At 47.7% G+C, this 23,970-nt stretch overlaps 1 protein-coding gene across 3 annotated transcripts in view; it reads right to left on the bottom strand.

The window, feature by feature from the left end:
- Positions 1-23,970, bottom strand: part of MAST3 (microtubule associated serine/threonine kinase 3) — a 248,094-nt gene that overhangs the window by 92,398 nt on the left and 131,726 nt on the right. For all 3 annotated transcript variants that reach the window (XM_029614319.1, XM_029614321.1, XM_029614320.1), the window contains 6 exons: positions 14,237-14,307; positions 13,293-13,378; positions 11,929-12,137; positions 6,119-6,257; positions 5,678-5,810; positions 3,491-3,656 (listed from right to left, as the gene is read on the bottom strand). In XM_029614319.1, the coding sequence (XP_029470179.1) occupies positions 3,491-3,656; positions 5,678-5,810; positions 6,119-6,257; positions 11,929-12,137; positions 13,293-13,378; positions 14,237-14,307 (804 nt within the window). The remainder of the gene's footprint in view (positions 1-3,490; positions 3,657-5,677; positions 5,811-6,118; positions 6,258-11,928; positions 12,138-13,292; positions 13,379-14,236; positions 14,308-23,970) is intronic.

Below are 23,970 nucleotides of genomic sequence, written 5' to 3'. Positions count from 1 at the left end.
CATGCAGTGCATCAATATCTAGCTCTGCCAGGACATGGGGAATAAGAGGGTCTAGCTCATCTTTCTGATGATCTCTGGGATTATCCCCTTCCACCTGCATGTAAGAAGCAGGATCATCTTGGTCCCGATCAGGATCAGCGGGAGAAGGAAGAGCAGGCAGAACTGGATTGAGGACCACCCAAACCCGGGAGGATCCCTGAAGAACCCCTGAAAGCATCCTGTGAATCTTGCAATCTAATCACTTTCGGAGGAGGGGGGCCTGAAGCTGAACTGTTTGGCTGAGAAATGCTGGCCAGGTAAGCTCTGTGCAACAAGAGAACAAAATCAGTTGAAAAAGCATGTGAGGTGTCAGGGGCAGGAATAGGATCCATTGGACTGTCTCCTGGTTCTGCTCCAGAGGCTGGTGGGTTAACAGGAGTGGTAGTGGTGAAAAACCGGCATCCAGGCTGCATTGTAGCAGCCAAATCAATTCAAAATGGCCGCCGTTCCCGCGCTCAGCGAGAGCGGGTCCGACCCCCCTGACAGCAGCCATGCCTGAGAGCGCAAGCTTGATCGATCACCAGCCCTGAAAGACCCCTCCCCACCGGGGAGGCACCTTGAGCAAATGCCCTCGTGGGAGAGCCGTGTCCCGGGCTCCCCACAGGCTGAGCATCGCGAGGACCGCAACATGGGGGAAGGCTAAAGGCTAAAGCCGGCAGAAAACACCCCCGGAACCTGGCAGGAGCAGGTAGGTGTAACTGAAACCTCCGCTCCAAAAGAAACAGACGACAGCACTGTATTTTTTAACAAGGAAGCTGAGGAATAGCGCATCTCAGCTAGTGCAGCCCCGAGGAATGCAGCATCTCGGGCAGCCGGTCGTAGTGCAGGGGGAGAGGCTGGACCACCAGCTTGCACCCCGCAAGCCAGGAAATCCACCTAGGAAAAAATGTCCCCGGACTTACCAGAGACTTGGAGATCTGAAAAGTCAATGCAGGTTCAAAATGCAAGTTTAAACAAGACCTAATGAGAAAATAACACTTTCTCTTTTTTTTTTTTTTAAACTTGATCCATCCAAGAGAATAACTGCACTTAATTTAATAGGAAGGAAGAGAATTATTCTCCTGAAAATTCCTATCCTAATACAATTTGAAAAGGGAACCGCAGGTTCTGCAACCTTCATCTGCTGGAGACAGAGAAATACTGAAGGGACGCAGAGGGCGCACCAGGTAAATAGAGGGCGCCCTCGAAGTTTTTCTCTGTCTCCATCTGCTGGAAGGGAGGCACAACCCATGGTCCGGACTGATCCGGGTACGTACAGGGAGTTCGATGTTCCAAAGTCACTTTTTTTTTTGTGTGTTTTTCTACAGGCAAAAAATTCTCTGCAATTTTATTTTATTTATTTATTTGATTTATATTCAGGTTTTTTTTTTCAGGTACTGTAGGTATTTCCTTATACTTGAATTAGGGAGGGGGGAAGAGTAGAGAGTAAAACTGGAGAAAGAATTTGTGGGTATAATACAAATAGCAGGCGAGGTTAAGAATTTCACATCACAATGATACTCAATGTGCAAATGGATAATATCTGAGACATATTTGGAGACCCTACGTAATTCCTGGCAAGTTATATTGAAAGTTGAGATAAACATAACGGGTCTACAAAGATGTTTCACAGAGCTGTACAAGTTAAATACAGATAGTTCTATGAAGGCAATGAAATTCAAAATATTGCACCACTTTCACTGACAATGTTAAAAGGCACCGGGTGGGATTAGATGACAAGGTAAATTGTAGTAAGTATAAGATCAAACAGGGAGATTTAGTGCACAAATTTTTTCTTTGTAGCAAGCTGGATATTTTCTGGGGGAATATACTAAAGAATCTCTATAAAAGTTTGGGACTAGCCATCCCATTCAAGGGTAAAGGAGATTTGAAGGGGTTTTGGAGATTTGATTGCTGTAAAATGCCAAGGAAAGGACAAACATTGGGGCAGATTTTAATACCTACGTGCGAGCGTAGATTTGTGCGAATCCACACCCGATTTTATAACATGCACACACTTGTGCACCTTGCGCGCACAGAGCCCTAGGGGAACCCCGATGGCTTTCCCTGTTCCCTCCGCCCCCCCCCCCCCCTTCCCCTACCTAACCCACCCCCTAACCTTTGTTATACAAGTTGCGCCTGCTGGCTGTGTGCCGGCACACAATCCCCCAGCCTAGAGGCCCTACGGAGGCTCTGGCCACGCCCCTGCCCCGGACAGCCCCTGCCCCTTTTTTCAAGCCCCAGGACACACATGTGTCACCGAGCCTATGCAAAATAGGCTTGGCGCACGTAGGGCTTTTAAAATCTGCCCCATTATTTGTATGTGTGCGTCAGGCTGAAGACTCTGCAGCGCATGCGCACACACAGGATAATATTGCAATATTGCCACCGTTAGAGATATAAGCAACAGAACTGTTCCTGACTTATGCATTGCAGGTAACTGAAAAAGGTACATAAGTAGGATAAGGTTTAATTTCAGTCCAGGTCTTTGCATGGTGGAATCCTTCCAATAACAGTACATACACACTTGCAGATAGACTTCACAACTTGACAATACAATATCATGTTAATATACAGATTGGTAAGAAGCCACAGGTTTCCTCCATGATGCCACACCTCTCTTTGGCCTCCATGCCATCTAAATGCTGGGAATCCGGGAAGTATCCCATCACTCCTTTTGAGTCCCTCGAGGACCAATCCGGATCCTCAAGGGCAGGGCCATATAGCAGGCTCTCTTTAAGCTGACTTTGCCTCTCTCTTAGAAATCCCATACAGACCTCTGTTCGAGATCGGGACACACACCTTTTTCCCTTGACAGTTTGGCCCTGCAAATTGCTGAAGTAGATTGAAGAGGACCCTCCGAATATGAACATTTGATATGACAAAATGATGGAGCTTCTGATGCAACCGTAGAGGCTAGATGTACAGATTTCTAAACACAAGGTGGACATAGAATATGTAGAAACATGACCAGGCTTCTGCTACACGCTGATCAGGGAGATGAAAGCGCGCCTAGGTCTGAACAGGGGTAGTCCATAAACTGAGAGATTCCGGGCAAAAGATTAAATTACTGAATGGCTGCTTGGTATGTGAGGATGGATGGATGGATGATGGGTTTTGTTTCAGGGAGAGTGCATGGGTCACTCTCTTAGCTCTCTGTCTGATTGTTTAGCATAGTGCCGTTTCTCTTGATACTATGTTTCAACGAAGAAAAAAAAACAAAAAAAAAACTGCGGTAAAGCGTTGCACTATTCACTTTCTTTTGTTTGATAGTTATGTTACTACAACTGTGGGAAGATCTTTGCACGATACCTTTCTGCTGTTATATATGCATGTATTTTCAGTTTTACCACCGTGCTATAAAATAGAAAAATCAAAGGGACCATTAGGGAGGGGTGCGTCTCCCCACCCTTGGGTTTGTCAGAGAAGGGAGAGGGATGCAGCTGAGAACAGGAATTTGCTCTACACTTACCGCTGATGACCTGCCCAAAGAGCTCTTCTGGAGTATCTCCAAAGAAAGGGACACAGCCAACCAGGAACTCGTACAGAATTATTCCCATGGCCCACCAATCCACAGGCTTCCCGTATCCCTGCCTCAGGATCACCTCGGGGGCGATGTACTCTGGGGTCCCGCAGACCTGTGGAGACCAGACTTTCTTTAGCCAAAACAGTTGCTCGCACAGAATTTTCCACGCCTTTCATTTTTAGGCTTTCTTCACAGGAATTACCGGAATACCTCGCGCGCCTCACCTTGTCTGCCCATGCTGCCGCTCATAAAGCGTGCGGGTGTGGAAAGCCAAAGAGGTAACGGGGAAATTACACCCTTAGGTTTCCCTGCATGTCGAGATGAAAAAGGAAACTACAGTGAATAGCAAGAGGAGCCGATCAGAGGGGATGGTGGAGGAAGGAAGGAAAGAATCCAGGAGGAGCCAGCAGTTGAAGCAAAACAAAAATAAAGATGTTGCTCTCATCACCCCCACCTCCCGATACAGCTGGCAGGCACTGGGGTCAGGGCTGAGGAGGAGAGCAGAATGAGAGGGCTGAGGAAGGGTGGAGAAGGAGAGAGTGTGGCAGTGGTGAAAGGAGGAGAGGGGAGAGTGCTGCATGGGGGTGAGGTGTGCTGTGCACTCACCAAGGGGGAAAAAAACCGTATTCATCATTTACTTTTGCCAAAACCCCTATCCCCAACCATCTCAAAAGAAATTATGGCGGAAGCAGAAGTACCTGGTGAGTGTATTTCATCCCTGATTAGTAAATAGTGGAGGTAAAAACGCCTTTGTAAACTTTCTGTAATCAATGGAGTGCACCTTTCCAATCTTGTTTTCAATATATATATATATATATATTTTTTTTTTTTTAAATCACAGCCAGTTTTATAACAGATCAATGATTATCCAGCAACACACGCACAACTCCTTACGTGCTCGAAGCTGACAAAATGACAGCGTGGGCTTGGACTTCCCCCCTTCACAGGCAGCTTTGTAAGACTCCCACTGCACAGCAGCTCATACCATTCCAGCTGAATCGGGCACACCTTGGCACTTATTTTTTTTTAAACATGCAAAGGTACAGCTTAGGCCCAGACTTTTACCTGTTCAGATGCAGTTAAAGAAGTTTGTGAAAAAAAAAAACTGGAAAGGCACAACGAAGTGCAAGCCTCTTATTTCTTTTTATTATTGCCTTGCGCTCTTCCTGTTTATTATGGGCTATTCACAAATTATGGTATAGGATTGATTTCTAATTTAATGTTTTGGTATTTCTATTAATTAAATTCGTGATTTCCTTTTTTGTTGTTGTTTCAAGTTTAACTCACTAAAATGCAAATAAAATTTAAATTTAAAGAAAAAAATGGAAATATTTTAATTGGCCTGGTAGCTTCCTCTTACTCTTTGGACTTCCAGCTCAAATCAGAGCCGGCCTGTGTGATGGTGCCCATCAGTCTTCATTCGCAGCTTCTGAGGTTTCCCATGTTTTTAAACTGCCACGCTCTCCAGCAACCCTCAATCTCGCTCAGCTTGAAACATTCGTAACCCTGAGCTCAGCCAATCAGTGCCACCACTGTGCAGTGACTGGGAGGACAGCCTCCCGTCCTCCACCTGTCCCCACTGGTGGCTGCAAACGTCAACTACCTGCCACCCCCAGTTCCATCTTCGCTTGGCCAGAGGAGATGCAGCTGGTCTTGGGACTCAAACTCTGATCTCTTGTGGCGCTGCACGGACACAGAGCTATGAGGCGGCCACACACACAACAGAAGACTTAAAGCAACTCCCTCACACTACCGCAGTCTGCAGAGCATACAGCCCCCACCTGTACACTGCTTTCAGAGTTTTTCATATAATCAGCTTTGTATCTAATTTATAAAACAGTCACATGTTCAAGTGTAGAGATGGCCAACCCTGGTCCTAAAAGTTGTTTTTTTTAAATCCAGTCCAGTTGTGTGTTTTGGTTCAGACTTTCATTACAATTTAGTTAAATTGGTAGCATATCCTTGTAATTTGTATACAGATGTGGCACTGGTATGGCACATTCTCTAGGAGGACCCCCAACCATGATCAGTTGGACCAACTGAGCGGTTTTGGAATTGGCCCAGCCCAGTCAGCTCAGCAGAGAGCAAAAATACTTCCAAAAAACAAAACAAAACACAACTCTTCCTCTTCACCTGTTTGTCCACAAATTCCCTGGTGTCCTTCTCGATGTGTCCTTCGTAAAGGTTCGTGGTCATACTCATCAAGCCGATCTTGGACAGTCCAAAGTCCGTCAGTTTAATGTGGCCCAACGAGGTAATTAATAAACTACAAGAAAACAAAAAAAAACAGATACAAAGATTTAAAAAACTCCAGACACTGGAAAGGCAGCAATTCGCTAGCCCCTTCCACCTCCACTAATGGTTGCTTGCGTTCCTTGGCCAGATGCTCATCACTGTTTATTGCTGGCATTTGTATAAATGAAGATGTGTGTGTATTTCTCACAAATCTCAACAAGAAGTTCCAAGTACCGGTTGGAAAACCCTACTGTTGACATTTCCAATATAGACATTGCCTTATAGGGGGTTGTAGCCCATTGTTAGTGATAAACTGGATACAGGTTGACATGGTCTTACTTGTCTGGCTTGAGGTCCCTGTGGACAATCCCATAGTTGTGCAGATATTCTAGAGCCAGGACAGTTTCAGCAAAGTACATCTTGGCCATATCAACCGGCAGCGGACCCATGTTCTTCAAAAGGGTAGCGCAGTCACCCCCTAGAGAAAGAACCACCGCCACTTGGTGAGTCAAAAGCATGCATGATCCTTGTAGCTTTTCAAGTGCTTTTGTTTTAATAACAGACTACGCCTAGCCTATATCACTAAAATTGCAGTCTGGGGCAAAAATGGAGCCCAGGCATCAGAACAGGCCCAAGATCTGAAATTATCCGGAATACCAACATCAATAGGAATTTACAGATCATCACTTGTCTAACGATTTGATCACAGAAACACAAGTAACTCTGGGGATGGAACAGGGGTAAGGCTGGAGAATTCACTCCTGCCCCACCCATACCCATGACAGCCATGCCAGGTGAATGGAGAAATTACTTACCTGATAATTTTATTGGACTCAGGACCAGTGGGTTATGCTCCCCTGCCAGCAGATGGAGACGGAGCAAGCTGACATCACAGTATATATAATCCTGCAGTGACCCAGCCTGACAGTATTCTCTTCAAAAGCAACTGCGGACAGACTAGCAAAAAACGATTAAAAACAGGCAACCATAACTGTACTCAAACAACAAGAAACACTGAACTCATGAAAGAATGTAGATATCCCAATCTAGGGACTGGATGAATACTTACCAGTAATCCCTTGGGACCCTGAGCCCCACAGGAAGACTACTGACACACTCATTCGGCAGCTGAGGGCAGGAAGCTGAGTCCATCTGTTTACACTAAGGAAAACGAAATTATCAGGTAAGTCATTTCTCTATTTCCTAGAGTGTAGACAGATGAACTCAGGACCAGTGGGATGTAACAAAGCTACTCCCCAACAGGGTGGGTGGCTGCCTGTGGTCCAGTCAACACCACATGTGCGAAGGCTGCGTTCTCGCGGGCCTGCACATCCAGACGATAAAAACTAGAAAAAGTAAGGAAGGATGACCACATTGCAGCTCGGCATATATTGATGGGAGACAACAATCTAACCTCCTCACGTGACATTGCCTGAGCCCCTTTTTTTGGTCCCCCGTAAAGAACAAACAAATGATCAGAGCGACGGAAAGCGTTAGTTATCTTCACGTAACGCAACACCACTCGTCTCACATCTAAAAGATGAAGCTCATGTCCCATCGAGGGATCCCAAGTCCAATCCGGAAACCCGGGCAACTCCACTGTTTGATTTACATGAAAACTCAATACCACCTTGGGGAGAAAGGAGGGCACCGTTTGCAAAGACACTTTGTCTGACGCAATCTGGAGAAACGGATCCCGGCAAGAAAGCCTGCAACTCCGAAATCCTCCTAGCCGAACATATTGCGACCAAGAAGACAGTCTTCAGCGTAAGGGTCTTCAAAGAAGTGCGACTCAGAGGCTCGAAAGGATCCTCGCAAAGAGCCTTCAACACAAGATTGAGATTCCATTTCGGACAAACGCTACACAGGGGTGGACGAAGATGCTTGGCTCCTCTTAGAAATCGAACTACATCCGGATGGGAAGCCAAGGCCTTCCCCTGCACCTTATCTCTGAGACAACCTAAGGCCGAAACCTGGACTCGAAGAGAACTGTGGGCCAACTCTTTGGATAAGCCCACCTGCAAAAAAGACAGAATGTGGGAAACAGAAGCCTGAAGAGGCTCTAAGCCCTGTTGCCCACACCAGGCCTCAAATACTTTCCATACCTTGGAATAGGCCAAAGAAGTAGAAGGATGCCGAGCTTGCAGAAGTGTAGCAATGATGGACAGAGAATACACTTTTGTGCGCAATCTCCTCCTCTCAAAAGCCAAGCCGCAAGACAGAAGTGATCCTCCCGATCCGAAAACACGGGCCTCTGCCACAGAAGATTCTGGCAAATGGTTCAGACGCAATGGACCGTCTACCGCCAGACGAAGCAATCCGCGAACCACGGACAACGAGGCCACTCCGGTGCCACCACTACAACAGATCCCGGATGAGCTTTTATCCGACTGAGTAGTCTTGCTATCAACGGCCAAGGAGGGAAGACATACAGCAGAATGCCAGTCGGCCACGGACACACCAGGGCGTCTAGCCCCACCGCTCCGGACTCCCTCCGACGGCTGAAGAATCTCTGTGTCTTGGCATTGAGGCTCGTAGCCATGCGATCGAACTGAGGAATTCCCCACCAATCACAAAGGATATTCTATGCTTCCAGAGAGAGCTCCCACTCCCCCGGATCCAACCTTTGCCGGCTGAGATAGTCCGCCTGGACATTGTCGACTCCCGCTAAGTGAGAAGCGGCGATTCCCTCGAGATGGAGCTCTGCCCACTCGAACAACAGTTGAGCCTCTTGCCCTACGGCAGGACTCTTGGTTTCCCCCTGGCGGTTGATGTAAGCCACCGTGGTCGAGTTGTCAGAGAAAATGCTCACCATCCGATGGTGGATTAAGGGTAGAAACTCCACCAGAGCCCTGCACACCGCTCTAGTCTCCAGTCGATTGATGGTCCACGCCTGCTCCTCCTTCGACCGCAGGCCCTGCGCAGACCTGCCTAGGCAAACCGCCCCCCAGCCCCGAAGACTGGCATCTGTGGTCACCACCACCCATTCTGGGGCCTCGAGAGGCATTCCCTTCTCCAGGTTGCTGTGCGTCATCCACCAGGCTAGACTGGCCCTTGCCGCCTCCGTCAGAGACAGGGGCAGAAAGTACTGCTGCAACCGATGACGCCAACAGGACAGCATTGCCCTCTGCAGGGGTCTCAAATGAGCAAAGGCCCATGGCACCAGCTCCAACGTAGACGCCATCGAGCCCAGGACCTGTAAGTAATCCCAGACTTTTGGCCTCGGTAGCCGCAGGAGATGCGCAATTTGCTCCTGAAGCTTGTCCATCCTGTCGACCTTGAGAAACACTCTGCCTCGCTGGGTGTCGAAACGGGCCCCCAAGTACTCCAGGAACCGCGAGGGTGTCAGATTACTGTTCTGTACATTGATGATCCAACCCAGCGACTTCAGGAGGGACCGAACTCGGTCTATCGCTCATTCCCCCTCTTCCAGAGACTTTGCCCAGATCAGCCAGTCGTCAAGGGTGTACCAACAATCCCTCCTGTCTCAGGGCCGCGGCCACCACCACTATCACCTTTATAAAGGTGCGCGGAGTGGTGGCCAGACCGAAGGGAAGTGCCTGAAACTGCAGTCCCAGCACCATGAACCTGAGAAACTTCTGATGTTCCTGCTGGACGGGAACATGGAGATAAGCCAAAAACTCTCCTTTCCTTACTGCCGCAATTAATGTGCGCAACGTCTCCATCCAGAAGCTCGGTACCTTCAAATTCTGGTTTACCGTTTTCAGATCCAGGATAGGCCAGAAGGTACCCTCCTTCTTTGGCACCACAAAATAGATGAAATACCGGCCTAGTCCCCGCTCGGGCGCCGGCACCGGTACCACCGCCTCCAGGCTTAACAACCGATGAAGCATTTCCTGAACAGCTGCCCGTTTGCTTCGGGAAAGACAATGCGATTCCAGAAAGGCGGGCCTCAGTGGGCGAGAAAACTAAGGCGTACCCTTCGCTCACCACACTCAACACCCAGCAGTCTGATGTAATCTTGGTCCACTCCTCGTAAAAACGAGCCAGCCGGCCCCCGATGACCAGAGATGAAGAGCGGACCCGCCAGATCTCATTGGGAGGACTTGTTGCCACCTGTCCCCTGCAGACCTTTCAGTCCCCCAAAAGGACTGCTGTCTATGCGACGCCTGCCTTGCCCTGAGCCTCCTGAAGCTCTCGCCGGACGAAAACGCCTGACCTCTTGAAAGCGAGGCCGCGAGGAAAAGGGCTTACGACCAGACTTCCGATCTTCCGGCAGCCGATTGCCTTTTGTCTCACCCAGCGATTTCATCAAGTGGTCCAGGTCCTCACCGAACAGTTTCCCCTGAAAGGGCAAGTTACAGACCTGCGACTTTGAGGAAAGATCAGCCGACCAATTTCTCAGCCTCAAGTGTCGTCTAGCTGCCACCACCGACACCATACCACGAGCCGTGGTGTGCACCAGGTCATATAAGGCGTCCGCGCCATAGGCAACTCTCGCCTCCAGACGAGCCGCCTGTATCGGGGACAGAATACCAGAGGCCGACTGCTGCTGCGGCTTCTGAATCTAACACAAACTGTTAGACTCGCGGTATGTGCGAGTCTCATTGCGCTGCATGAGACTCGCACAGACCGCCGCATGCAGGCCTAGACCCAGAACCTCAAAGGCTCGCTTGAGGTGCACTTCCAACTTCCGATCCTGAACATCCTTCAGAGCGGAGGCTCCAGCCACCAGGATGGTCGTTTTCTTGGTGACCGCCGACACTGCTGCATCCACTTTCGGGACCTTGAGGGCATCCAAATGCTCCTGCAGTAGCGGATAAAGCTTGGGCATTGCCCTGCTGACGCGCAACCGTGATTCAGGAGAGTCCCACTCTCTGGTAATCAGTTTCTGGATCTTCTTTGGAATTGGAAAGACTCTGGGAGGTCTCCGAAGGCCATCTAGCACCGGATTAACGCCCTCCGCATCCGAATCCTCTAGAGTAAGCTTGACTCCCAATTCCTCCAACACCTGGGGAATGAGCGGACGAAGCTCCTCTCTCCTAAACAGGCGAATCACACGTGGATCATCGCCTTCCGCCTCAGGAATCTCCGCTCCCCCTGATCCAATCTAGGGGGTCCAGACTTACACGTGTCCCGGGGCGTTATGTGCGTCGCCGGGCCTTTTTAAAATAGGCTCGGCGCATGTAATCTTTTTAAAATCCGGCCCTTCATTCTTATGACAAAAGAGAAAAAGAAAAAAAAGAAGCCTCAACCAGTCCTTTTCAGACTCAAAAATAAAGGAAACTAATACAGCAGCTTGCTGCTCCACTTGCTCGTCAGACATCTCAAGGAACACAGTTAAATTCAAACTATCTGCACAAACTTGACAGGAAACCACCACGGAGGTTGTCCCCTCCTTGCACTTCTTAAATGGCTCCAGCCAGTGGAGGAGTAAGGAACTTCTAGCTGTCACTAGTGCAGAGGGTCAGGGCCGAGCCTCCAATTCCATCCCCGGGATCACAAACTGAGGAACAGTCATTTTGAGAGGATGGAAGTCTACCCAGGTGGGGACACCTCCTGGTCTTAACCTTCCTCTTCACCACACCAGGTAATAATCACCAAGGAAAAAAGGAAAAACGCAGCATGCAAAGCTAGGGTGGATCATCTCATGCCCTCACCACCATCTTGCGATTCCCCTCTGTCAGGAGGACTATTTAAAAGGTTAAATACTATCCAGAATTGCACCCCTACAAGACATGTCTGTGCAAACCATCTCCAAAACTAAGCTTGAACCCTGAGCAAGTCTCTCCATCTCCCTGCGTTACTGATAACAAGGAATGGATAGGGGAAAAAAAAATCTGATAACTCGACATCTGGAGATAAAAATAGTAAAGCTCCCAGTTCATGATGCTCTTAACCCATTCTGGTGTTCATATGGACTTAATTATTTTATTATTTATTTATTATTTTTATATACTGATATTCTATCTCAATGGAGATATCACACTGGTTTACATTCAGGTACTGTAGGTATTTTTCTATCCCCAGAGGGCTTACAATTAAAACCTCTTCCTGCACAGCTAAGGGTTCTAACCTGAGCCCAGGTAAGTTGATAGCAGAGAGCCAGAAAGGAAAAACACTGCTATAAAGGAAAGCAGAATCCTCAACCTGCATCTCCCCCTTTCCTCCCGAACCGATCAGCTTACCTTCCACGTACTCCATCACCATGCAGAGATGCCGCCGGGTCTCAAACGAGCAGAACATGCTGACCACAAAAGGGTTCTCGGCAAACGTCAAGATGTCCCTCTCTACAAACACCTGCTGGATCTGGTTCCGGAGAATCAGGTTTTGTTTGTTGATCTTTTTCATGGCGAACCGCTGACGGGTCTCCTTATGACGGACCAGATAGACAGCCCTGGGAAGGGAGTGGCAACGGTTTATGCGGTCTGTATGGTTGGGGGGGGGGGGGGGGCGCGGAAGGGTAGCGGGGAGTGTTGCACATTACTGGAGGATTGAGTGGGCATAAGGAGAGGGACTGGCGAAAATTCTGGCACGTCCAGGAGAGAAGATGGGGAGAGGGTTGACACTGTATGACATGCCACACCCCTAGGAGGCGGGATGAGACCACTCCCATTCACTACTGAGGATCTGTAGTCAAAAGGAATTATAAAAATATGTAAACTAACTTGGGGGAGGAGGGGAGGGAAGTGGAGCGCAGAATTTTAAACATTTCTTATTTTTCTTGACAGTGGTAAAACATGAACCATAAACCGTGTTAACGCAAAAATATACTACAATGTACAGCCTCGGTATCCTTTCAAGAATCCGAGCACCTGGTTAACAACTTTCCATTAACTGATAAATTACTAAAGCAGTGAGAAACTGAAAAATAACAAAAATCACTTTATTTATTTTATTTATTTATTTATTTTAGCTTTTTATATACCGGCATTCGAGACAGCAGTCACATCATGCTGGTTCACATAAAACAGGGTGCCAGAGGACGTGGTTAGTGCAGTTAGTGTAGCTGGGTTCAAAAATGGTTTGGCTAAGTTCTTGGAGGAGAAGTCCATTAATGGCTATTAATCAAGTTTACTTAGGGAATAGCCACTGCTATTAATTGCATCAGTAGCACAGGATCTTCTTAGTGTTTGGGTAATTGCTAGGTTCTTGTGGCCTGGATTGGCCACTGTTGGAAACAGGATGCTGGGCTTGATGGACCCTTGGTCTGACCCAGCATGGCAATTTCTTATGTTCTTATCCACCCCAGGCACTGACTTAACGAAGGGAGTTCCACTCTCGAAGGCCTTGCCATCCATGTGTTAGTGACCTTACTATTGGATTAAGCCTAACTGCATCTGTGGGTGGGTGGAGGACAGACTGTTACAGGGTTAAAATGTTTTTAAGATGCGCAAACTTGGTATCACTGGAGGTCTCTTTCCTCGACCAATGGGCATCATGTTAACACTCGCAATCCCCAGCGGGCACTGTACATCACTCCAAGGGTCTTCCATCTCAGGAGGCTGAGCTACCCTGCTCGCAACCCCCCCCCCCCCCACTAAAGACTTACCCATATGCCCCGTTACTGATCAGCTTCACGGTTTCGAAGTCACTCTCGCTGGGCTTCCGGCGGGACACAGTAGCCAAAGCTCGGCCCTGGCAGGAGAAAGCCAAGCTTCAGTTTGCTATGGGTGGTTCGGGGAAAGTTCCTTTCCATTTACAAAACAGAATTACAGCAAACATTACAAGGATTGGCCTAGTGGTTACAGCTATGTGCTGAGACCCAGGGAAGCCAGGGTTCGAATCCAACTTCCCCAGTGAGTCTCCTTGTGAACTTGGGTAAGTTACAATCATTTGCTGCCTCAGGTACCCACTTAAGATTGTAAGCTCTTTGGGGAAGATACTTCTTGTTCCTGACTTGCTAATAATGCTGTAAGTCACCTACAGCATCATTTGGAAAGGTGGGCTAAATAATAATTTTAAAAAATTGAAAATCATACCACACTCCCTGGATACCGGGAGACGTGACATACCCGCCGATGTTTGGCGACACACTAGTGTGTGGCGACACACCGGTTGAGAAGCACTGCTCTGACTGATGATTGGTGAAGACTTAAGACATCATTCTTTGAAACTACAGCTGATTAAAGTATAAACTCTGCCTTAGCAGAGGACTGAATTGTACAAACCTTAGACAGCATCTAAAACGGTCAGTCTCCTCGCACCCTAAAACCAACAGTTTAAGCACACAGTAAACTCACTGCTAAGCAATGCAGGACAGCAACATCTAGAAGAACTGAGGGGGGGCAATTCACCAGTCTAGCCCAGATAATAGTGGGTTTTTTCCCCCCAAAAAATCTACAGCCAGTCATTTCAATCACCACACAGGCGGATTCAGCTCTAAACTGTACACCTGCAAGAAAGAGTTAAGCGCAGTTCACGCAGACAAAGCATGAAAAGTGAGGAAGGCTCTAGCGAAACAAAACTGTCGAATGTGTGGCCCACATTACTCACCTCCTGAGCGTCCTCGTGTTCTGCAGGGGCACCACCACTGCCGCTGTCTGCGGGCTCCAGCTGAACCATATCTAAGAGAGTGAAGGGGGGGGAGGGGGGAATCCAAAACAGAAAAAAAAGTGAGGAAGCACGCTCATGTGCATCTGGAAAGCCATGCACCGGTGACATCTGTCAGCCTTACGTACACTTGCATTAAAATGCATGTTTCTGTAAGCAAAGCCCATGGTGGCGTACAACATGGATTGCTGCACTGAACAGGAAAAAGGCTCATGCTTAGGAAGCATACCTATATATTGTTTTCAGTTTTTCATTTTATTTTTCCTGTGAATTTCAATGTTATGAGAAAAAAAGAAAAAAAAAAAACTTAAGTGGAAAAATGGCTTTGTTAAAACAAACAGGGAAAAAAAAAAACATCAGTGGAAAAGTAGTTTTTCCTCAGATTGTTTTTTGTTGAAATTGCCAGGAAAAATAAAAACTGAAAACGAAGGTCCCGATGTATTTAATAAGGACTTTTTTTTCTTTTTTTTTTATTTTCCTGACCTGATATTATATATACCAGAGTTCCTTACCTGTAACAGGTGTTCTCACAGGACAGCAGGATGTTAGTCCTCACATATGGGTGACATCACAGGATGGAGCCCAATCAAGGAAAACTTTTGTCAAAGTTTCTAGAACTTTGACTGGCACCACTGAGCATGCCCAGCATGGTACCAATCCTGTATCCAGCCGGGGTGTCCCTTCAGTCTCATGTATAGCAAAAAGTACGTGCGAAAAATAAAATAACAAATCGCAAGCATACCCAACTCCGCGGGGTGGCGGGTGGGTTTCATGAGGACTAACATCCTGCTGTCCTGTGAGAACACCTGTTACAGGTAAGCAACTCTGCTTTCTCACAGGATGGTAGTCCTCACATATGGGTGAACAGCGAGCTGAGGATGCCCGAGCAATGTACCAAAAGCACCCAAAGACGTGCCAGAGGCACAACAGGGGTGATTTTGGATTAAAGGGCAGCCTGAAATTCCCAGCGGGCTGTTGGAAGGAAGTTGGGTATTAAGCTGAGAACAAATTGTGCAGAACAGACTAGCCAAAGATGGAATCCTGTTTGCCAGCCTTGCCCAGGCAATAATAAGCTGCGAAGGTGTGAAGAGAACTCCATGTAGCAGCCCTGCAGATGTAAGCAAGAGGTACAGAGTGAAGGTGTGCTACCAATGTTGCCATTGCTCTAATGGAGTGCGCTTTAACGCGACCCTGGAGCGGAAGGTCTGCTTGCTGGTAGCAGAAAGAAATACAGCCAGGAGGACAGCGTCTGCTTGCCCACCGGGATTCCCAGCTTAAGTTTATCAAAGGAGACAAATAGCTGGGTGGATTTCCTATGGCCTGCAGTGCATTCCAAATAAAAAGCTAGTGCACGCTTGCAGTCCAAGGAATGCAGAGCCCGCTCACCTGGATGTGAGTGGGGTTTTGGAAAGAAAGTAGGCAAAACTATGGACTGATTTAAATGGAACTCAGAGACTACTTTTGGTAAAATTTAGGATGAGTACGAAGGCCCACCCGGTTGTGAAGGAATTTTGTGTAAGGGGGGTAAGTAACCAGCGCCTGTAGCTCACTGATTCTGCGAGTGGACATCAACGCAAGAAGGAAGAGTACCTTTCAAGTGAGATGTCGTAGCTCGCAGGAGTGCAGAGGCTCAAATGGAGGTTTCATGAGTCGCGCTAATACTACATTAAGGTCCCAAGCAGAGGCCGGAGAGGGGGCTTGAGGTGCAGCGACACTACTAAGGGTTGTGTCGAAATGGAGACAACCCCTGTACCCCTATGGAAGGCGGCCACCGCACTGACATGTACTCTAATAGAGGAAGTTTGTAGACCCGACTCCGAGAGGTGCCATAGGTAGTCTAGAAACTTCGTGGTAGGGCAGGTAAATGGATCTAACTCATTTGAAGTGCACCATAATGAAAATCGTTTCCATTTAGAATGATAAGATCTTCTAGTAGAAGGCTTTCATGAAGCTACTAAGACCTGGGATACAGAGTCTGAGAGGTTGAGAGGCCGTAAAATTAGCCGTTCAACATCCAAGCTGTCAGCGCCAGAGCCTGGAGGTTCGGATGTCGCAGTTGGCCGGCGTTCTGAGAGATTAGTGACGGATCTGCGCCCAGGCGAATTTGCGGGCGGACTGAGAGATCGCAAAGGATGGGAAACATCACCTGTCGTGGCCAGTATGGGGCTATGAGGATCATGAGACCCTCGTCCCAACGTAGCTTCACAAGAGTCTTGCTTATGAGTGGAAGCGGGGGATAGGCATACAGGAGACCTGTTGTCCAAAGCATCCCTCAGTGAAGTCCTTGGACTGCTACATAGGGAGCAGAAGTTGTCCACTTTGTGGTTGTGAATCGACGCAAAGAGATCTATCGGATATCCCCACTTCTGGAATATGCGTTCCGCCACCGCAGGGTTCAGGGACCACTCGTGGGGCTGAAATTTGCGACTGAGTTTGTCTGCTAGTACATTGTCCATGCCCGCCAGGTAAGTTGCTCTCAGTATCATGGAATGAAATAGAGCTAGAGCCCAGATTTGCACTACCTCCTGACAGTAGGTAGGAGCCGGTTCCACCTGCTTGTTGATATACCACATCACTACCTGATTGTCCATCTGGATTAGGATTGCTTTGTTGGATAAGCAATCTTTGAAGGCTAGAAGGGCATATCTGATCACCCAGAGCTCCAGAAAATTTATCTGATGCTGTGCTTCTGCTGAAGACCAGGTTCCATGAGTCTGCAGGTTGTTGATATATGCTCCCCAACCTAGAGTGGAAGCATCTGTAGTCAGAATTATTTGAAGTTCTGGAGCTTGTAAAGGTAGTCCTATGAGCAGGTTGGACTCTTGAATCCACCAAGCCAGTGAAAGACGAAGTTGCCTGGTCACATGGCCAATGTTGGACATTGAATGGTGGGCCTGAGACCATTGGGATTTTAATGTCCACTGTGTTACTCGCATTGCAAGTCGAGCCATCGGTGTAACATGGACCGAGGATGCCATGTGGCCCAATAAGACGAGAACTCGACGAGCAGTCGTGGTTCTCAGAGACTGTACAATGTGTGCAAGCATTGCAAGCGTATGAGCTCGGTCCTTGGGAAGAAAAGCCTTTGCTTGGATAGTGTCAAGAACCCCTCCAACATAAGAACATAAGAACATAAGAAAATGCCATACTGGGTCAGACCAAGGGTCCATCAAGCCCAGCATCCTGCTTCCAACAGTGGCCAATCCAGGCCACAAGAACCTGGCAAGTACCCAAAAACTAAGTCTATTCCATGTTACAATTGCTAATGGCAGTGACTATTCTCTAGGTGAACTTAATAGCAGGTAAATGACTTCTCCTCCAAGAACTTATCCAATCCTTTTTTAAACACAGCTATACTAACTGCACTAACCACATACTCTGGCAACAAATTCCAGAGTTTAATTGTGTGTTGAGTAAAAAAGAACTTTCTCCGATTAGTTTTAAATGTGCCCCATGCTAACTTCATGGAGTGCCCCCTAGTCTTTCTACTATTCGAAAGAGTAAATAACCGATTCACATCTACCCGTTCTAGACCTCTCATGATTTTAAACACCTCTATCATATCCCCCCCTCAGTCGTCTCTTCTCCAAGCTGAAAAGTCCTAACCTCTTTAGTCTTTCCTCATAGGGGAGTTGTTCCATTCCCCTTATCATTTTGGTAGCCCTTCTCTGTACCTTCTCCATCGCAATTATATCTTTTTTGAGATGCGGCAAACAGAATTGTACACAGTATTAAAGTGCGGTCTCACCATGGAGCAATACAGAGGGATTGGGATGGAGTCAGATTTTTGATAATTTACTAGAAATCCTAAGGACAGTAGTAGTCGCAAGGTGAGATGGAGGGATTGAAGAACCGCCTCCGCAGACTTGAGCCCTCAGTAACCAGTCGTCTAGATAAGGATAGATGTGAGTACCCAGTCGCCTTAAGCATGCGGCTACTACTGCCAGGCATTTCGTGACCGATGTCAACCTGAACGGAAGCACTTGGTACTGGAAGTGCTTGTTTCCGTCGAGGAATCGGAGGTATTTCCTGTGAGACGGGGTAATTGCTATGTGCATGTATGTGTCTTTTAGATCTAGAGAGCAAAGCCAATTTCCCTGTTAAATCAGAGGGAGCAGAGAGCCCAAGGTTACCATTCTGAACTTTTCTTTTCGAAGATGTTTGTTTAGGGCACGAAGATTTAATATCGGCCGAATACCTCAGACATTTTTGGTATTAAGAAGTATCGGGAGTTGAAGCCCCTTCCTCTTTGCAGAGGGAGAACTTGCTCTATAGCACTGGCTTGTAGAAAGGATGTGATTTCTTCTTCTAGAAGGGAAGAGTGATTGGTGGAACTCCACGTCAGATGAGGTGGAAAGTCTGACAGGATTGAAAGAAAGTTGTGATGGTAACCTTGAGTTATCACCGAGCGGACCCACTGGTCTGTGGTGAGGGTGTGCCAGGTGTTGATGAAGTGGCCGAGACGGCTGCCCACTGGTAGATGTGGCAGTGGCGGAGGTGGACATTTGCTCTCTGGTGGGCAGTCAAAAACCGGAAGAAGGCCCAGGCTGTGGAAGAGGCTGCGTCTTCTGAGGCCTAGGCTGGCGAGGTTGAGACTTCTGATATGGTCTAGACAGGTGAGACACAGTCTGAGGTGGGTAGTACCTGCGTGCCTTCAAGGTGGTTCATTTAGCCTCCCTTCTGAATGGGCGGTTAGAAGAGGCGGAGAACTCCATGTGCCCAGCCGAGAGTTGCCGCAAAGTCTCGTTATGGTCTTTAAAGTTGAGCTACAGACTCCTGAATTTTCTCACCGAAGAGGTTATTTCCTGTACAGGGGAGGTCCGCCAACCTCTCCTGAACCTCTGAATGCATATCCGAAGATTTAAGCCAGGCCCACCTCCTAGCACTTATTCCAGCCGCTGACACCCTGGTGGCTGTGTCAAAGATGTCATAAGCAGAGCGCACCTCATGCTTACCAGCATCTAGACCTTTCTTAAGGATGATATTGAGCTGATCCTGGAACTGATCAAGAAGGGAATCAGAAAGATCCTGGAGCTGCTTGAACAGTTTCCTGTTGATTTGCGAGATGTAGAGTTGGTGAGCTGCAATACGGGAGATTAGCATGGCCCCATGGAAGACCCTATGACCAAAAGAGTCAAGGAATTTCTGCTCCTTTCCTGGAGGCGTGGATGAATGAGGCTGTGGCCTTCTGGCCTTCTTCTGGGCGGACTCGACCACCACTGAATGGTGGGACAGCTGAGTTTTCTGGAAGCCAGGTGCTGCTTGAACTAAATACGTAGCATCAGTCTTACGGTTAACCAGTGGGACTGTTCCTGGATGCTCCCAGTTGCGTTGAAGAAGTTTCAAGGAGAACCATGTGGACAGGTATGAAAATACCTCCTTAGGTGCATCGACAAATTGAAGGACTTCTAACATTTTGTGTCTGGAGTCCTCTTCAGTCTGGAGAGTGAATGGTATAGACTCAGATATCTCTTTGATGAAATTTATAAAAGAGAGGGCCTCTGGCGGAGATTTCCTCCTCGTTTCAGGAGGGGCAGGCTCAGATGGGATATCACCGGTGTCTTGGGAATCCGAAGAATCATCAGACCAAGGGGTGATAGGGCTGATCCCCAGCCCCCAACGGTTCTTCAGAAGGTAAAAACGGACCTCCTCCTGCCTGCCCAGATGAGCTTCCTGCAGCCACCATTAGAGCTGAGCATACTTCCATCGGTAAGTGGAGGCATATCGAATAGTCTTGAGACTGCGGGTTCCAGCATGACAGCAGGGAGCATTGAAGTAGTCGCATGTGTGCCCTCGCCCATGGCACTACTTCCAGGGTTGCCGCCATCAAACCGAGAACTTGAAGATAGCTCCCCACCGTCTGGTGCATTGTGCTCTTCAACCGACACACTTGGGACTTCAACTTCCTTATCTGCGAAGTCAGAAGGAAGACCTTGCCCTGGCTTGATGTCAAAATCGGATTCCCAGATATTCCAAGGATTGGGAGGTTTTGAGATTGCTTTTGTCCAGGTTTACGATCCAACAGAGTTCCTGAAGTCAGGAGGTCACCCTGTTGGTCACCCGGACACTCTCTTCCATGGACTCTGCCCGGATCAACCAGTCATCCAAGTACAGGTGCACCAGGGATTCCCTCTTTTCTCAATGCTGCCGCTATGACCACCATAATTTATTTATTTTTAACATTTATATACCGACATTCCTGTATAAAATACAAATCACACTGGTTTACAATAAAACATAACTTCATAATCTTGGAAAATGTTCTGGGGGCGGTGGCCAGGCCAAAGGGCAGCACCCAAACTGATAATGGCAACCCTATGATGCAAAGCGTAGGAAACGATGTTCTTGATGGACTGGAATATGTAAGTGGGCTTCAGATAGGTCCAGGGAGGTTAAGAACTCTCCCGATTATATGGTCATTATCACGGAGCATAGGTTTTCCATGCAAAAATGAATCACTCGTAGATGTCTGTTGATGCTCTTAAGGTCCAGGATGAGGCGAAAGGAACCTTTCTTTGTGGGTACAACGAAACTGAGGAAACATCCCGTATTTTCCTGGGGCGCAGGTACTGGTATTATAGCCCTCATCCTGATAAGCCTTAAAAGGGTAGTTTCCACTGCCTGCTTCTTGTGCTGGGAATAGCAAGGAGATATCATGAATATGTCCCGAAGAGTGCTGCGAAGTGATCTCGACCCTCCGTTGGTAGAAGAGGCACAGTCTACCCCCATCATCTCATTCCAAGGGTGGGTTGGCAAAATTTCATTGGGGGATTCGGGACAAACCTGAACCCGAGCCTGCCCCTCTCTTGGACTGTTGGTTCTGAAAGGACTGAGACCTCCCAAAGGACAGAGACTTCTGAAATGTCGATGCTCTGTAGGGGCAAAAGCGTTGGAACCCCTTGGATTGACCCCTCATATGTGAGGAAGCACGGTAACTGCTTTCTCTTATCTTCTGGTAACCGGGGAACTGGATATTCACCCCATTTACTGGCCAGCTTTTTCAATTCACTTCTGAAGAGAACTATTCTTTAAAGGGCATCATTGTGAAATTTGCTTCGAGGTTGCGGCCATGTATTAATAACAGAAGCAAAATGAGTAAAAGTACAAGTCATTGAAGGTCGTATAGGAATAGCAGAAACACATAATGTAGGAGTATCCGAAGTTCCACATATAGTCCATTTTTCTTTCTCTCTACAAGAATAAGTAAGGTAACTAAGCTGACGAAGTAAATGCTGAGGACACAAAGGGGAAGTCTCATTAATAACAGATGCATTCCACAAGGAAAGCATTGTAGAAGGGGAAAAACCAAATTTAGTATTCCTCACCGCTGACCAATTCCACAGCCATAGTTATCTTCTGGCCTCCACCACTGAGGCCGATGTATGGTCTAGGTCCGAGCCCGCAGCAGCAGGTTCTATAACCGCTCTGGAATTCGCCCCCGAATCATCCATCTCCCTAGAGGAGCAGGCATGAACAAGTTACCAGGGCACAAGAAAAAGCCATCTGTAAGATCATTGCTATTGCATCAAAGGCCTGTTTAAGGCTGGACTCCATCTGTCTATCGGGCGTGTCCTTTAAGGCCACTCCTCCCTCCACTGAGATAGTTGTTCGCTTAGAGACAGCACAGACCAACGTATCCACTTTAGGGAAACACAAACGTTCTCTCGCTGCCAGATCCAGTGGGTATAGAGCTTCTATCACTCGTCCACCTTTAAAACTTGCTTCTGGGGCATCCCATTCCAGGTCAATCAATTCCTGATAGCTTCCAGTACTGGAAAGTAGCAAGAGGCTTTCTGTAGGGAAATAAGAATGGTATTCTTCTTCTTCTTTGGTTGTCATAGAGTCCGCCCCAGGAACTCCCAGCATCTTCAGGGTCTGAGAAACCAGGGCTGGCAATTTGTCTCAATGGAAAAACCGTAACATGGTCTGATACGGTTCTAAACCAGGGGATTTTCCCCATCTTCCAAGGAATCTGTATCCTCCTGCCGTCCGGGTACATTGGCTGTTTTTATTTGGGGTATTAAAAAAAATGGGATTTGGACCTTACTCTTGTGGTTGGATAACTAAACTATATGAAAAACCCAGAGCCTGCTTAAAAATAGATGGTGGATATTTTAGTTGCTTCACAGTTGGGAGGGGTGCCCGTTGTCTCCAGTTCTATTTGCCCTCGTTTTGGAGCCTTTAGCTACTAAAATCAGACATAATATACAAATCCAAGGCTTTATGGTAGGGCAAGACTCGTATAAATTATGTTTATTTGCCGATGACAACATGTTTACTATTCGGTCGTCTCATGATTCATTATTAGGAATAGAACAGGGATTGCAGACCTTTAGTGACTTTGCTAAGCCCAGCTCCTCCCATTCAGAGGATGGGTCAGCCACAGCCTTAACTGGAAGTATCCCGGATCTGAATATCCCTGGGACTGGGTCATCCATGGGAGAGGGAAATTTGGCGGCAGTTAACCCAGTACCTCCTGGGCTAGGCACAGCTGCCTTCTCTTGGGTGGAATTTTTTCAAGGCCTTCAAACCTTCGTACATGTGCAGAATGCTACTTCACTTGCCCCTGTCCAGACCGGAACCTCAGCTGGCAAGTCCTCCCTCTCGCAGTTCTATCAGCAGACCTTGAGGCATGCCTCGCCTCACCAAGGGGGTTCCTGGCAGAGACCCGGACGGCAGGAGGATACAGGTCCGGGTCTCTGCCAGGAACCCCCTTGGATACAGGTCCGGGTCTCTGCCAGGAACCCCCTTGGATACAGGTCCGGGTCTCTGCCAGGAACCCCCTTGGTGAGGCGAGGCATGCCTCAAGGTCTGCTGATAGAACTGCGAGAGGGAGGACTTGCCAGCTGAGGTTCCGGTCTGGACAGGGGCAAGTGAAGTAGCATTCTGCACATGTACGAAGGTTTGAAGGCCTTGAAAAAATTCCACCCAAGAGAAGGCAGCTGTGCCTAGCCCAGGAGGTACTGGGTTAACTGCCGCCAAATTTCCCTCTCCCATGGATGACCCAGTCCCAGGGATATTCAGATCCGGGATACTTCCAGTTAAGGCTGTGGCTGACCCATCCTCTGAATGGGAGGAGCTGGGCTTAGCAAAGTCACTAAAGGTCTGCAATCCCTGTTCTATTCCTAATAATGAATCATGAGACGACCGAATAGTAAACATGTTGTCATCGGCAAATAAACATAATTTATACGAGTCTTGCCCTACCATAAAGCCTTGGATTTGTATATTATGTCTGATTTTAGTAGCTAAAGGCTCCAAAACGAGGGCAAATAGAACTGGAGACAACGGGCACCCCTCCCAACTGTGAAGCAACTAAAATATCCACCATCTATTTTTAAGCAGGCTCTGGGTTTTTCATATAGTTTAGTTATCCAACCACAAGAGTAAGGTCCAAATCCCATTTTTTTTAATACCCCAAATAAAAACAGCCAATGTACCATATCAAATGCCTTTTTGGCATCAAAGAGCGATTCTGATTGACTTGTATGTGCCACCCACATCAAATTTATAAGTTTGCGAATATTATCGCCTGCCAGCCTCCCTGGGATAAATCCCACCCGATCTTTGTGTATGAGCATCGTGAGTTATTTATTTACTCTGCCTGCTAACATTTTTGCCAGAATTTTGAGATCAATGTTGATCAGAGAGCTAGGCCTATAAGAGCCACATAATGT

The sequence above is a fragment of the Rhinatrema bivittatum genome, chromosome 8 (assembly GCF_901001135.1).
Source record: "Rhinatrema bivittatum chromosome 8, aRhiBiv1.1, whole genome shotgun sequence".
Classification (NCBI taxonomy): domain Eukaryota; kingdom Metazoa; phylum Chordata; class Amphibia; order Gymnophiona; family Rhinatrematidae; genus Rhinatrema; species Rhinatrema bivittatum.
Note: the sequence above shows the minus strand (reverse complement) of the source record. Positions and strands in the feature narration are given on the sequence as shown.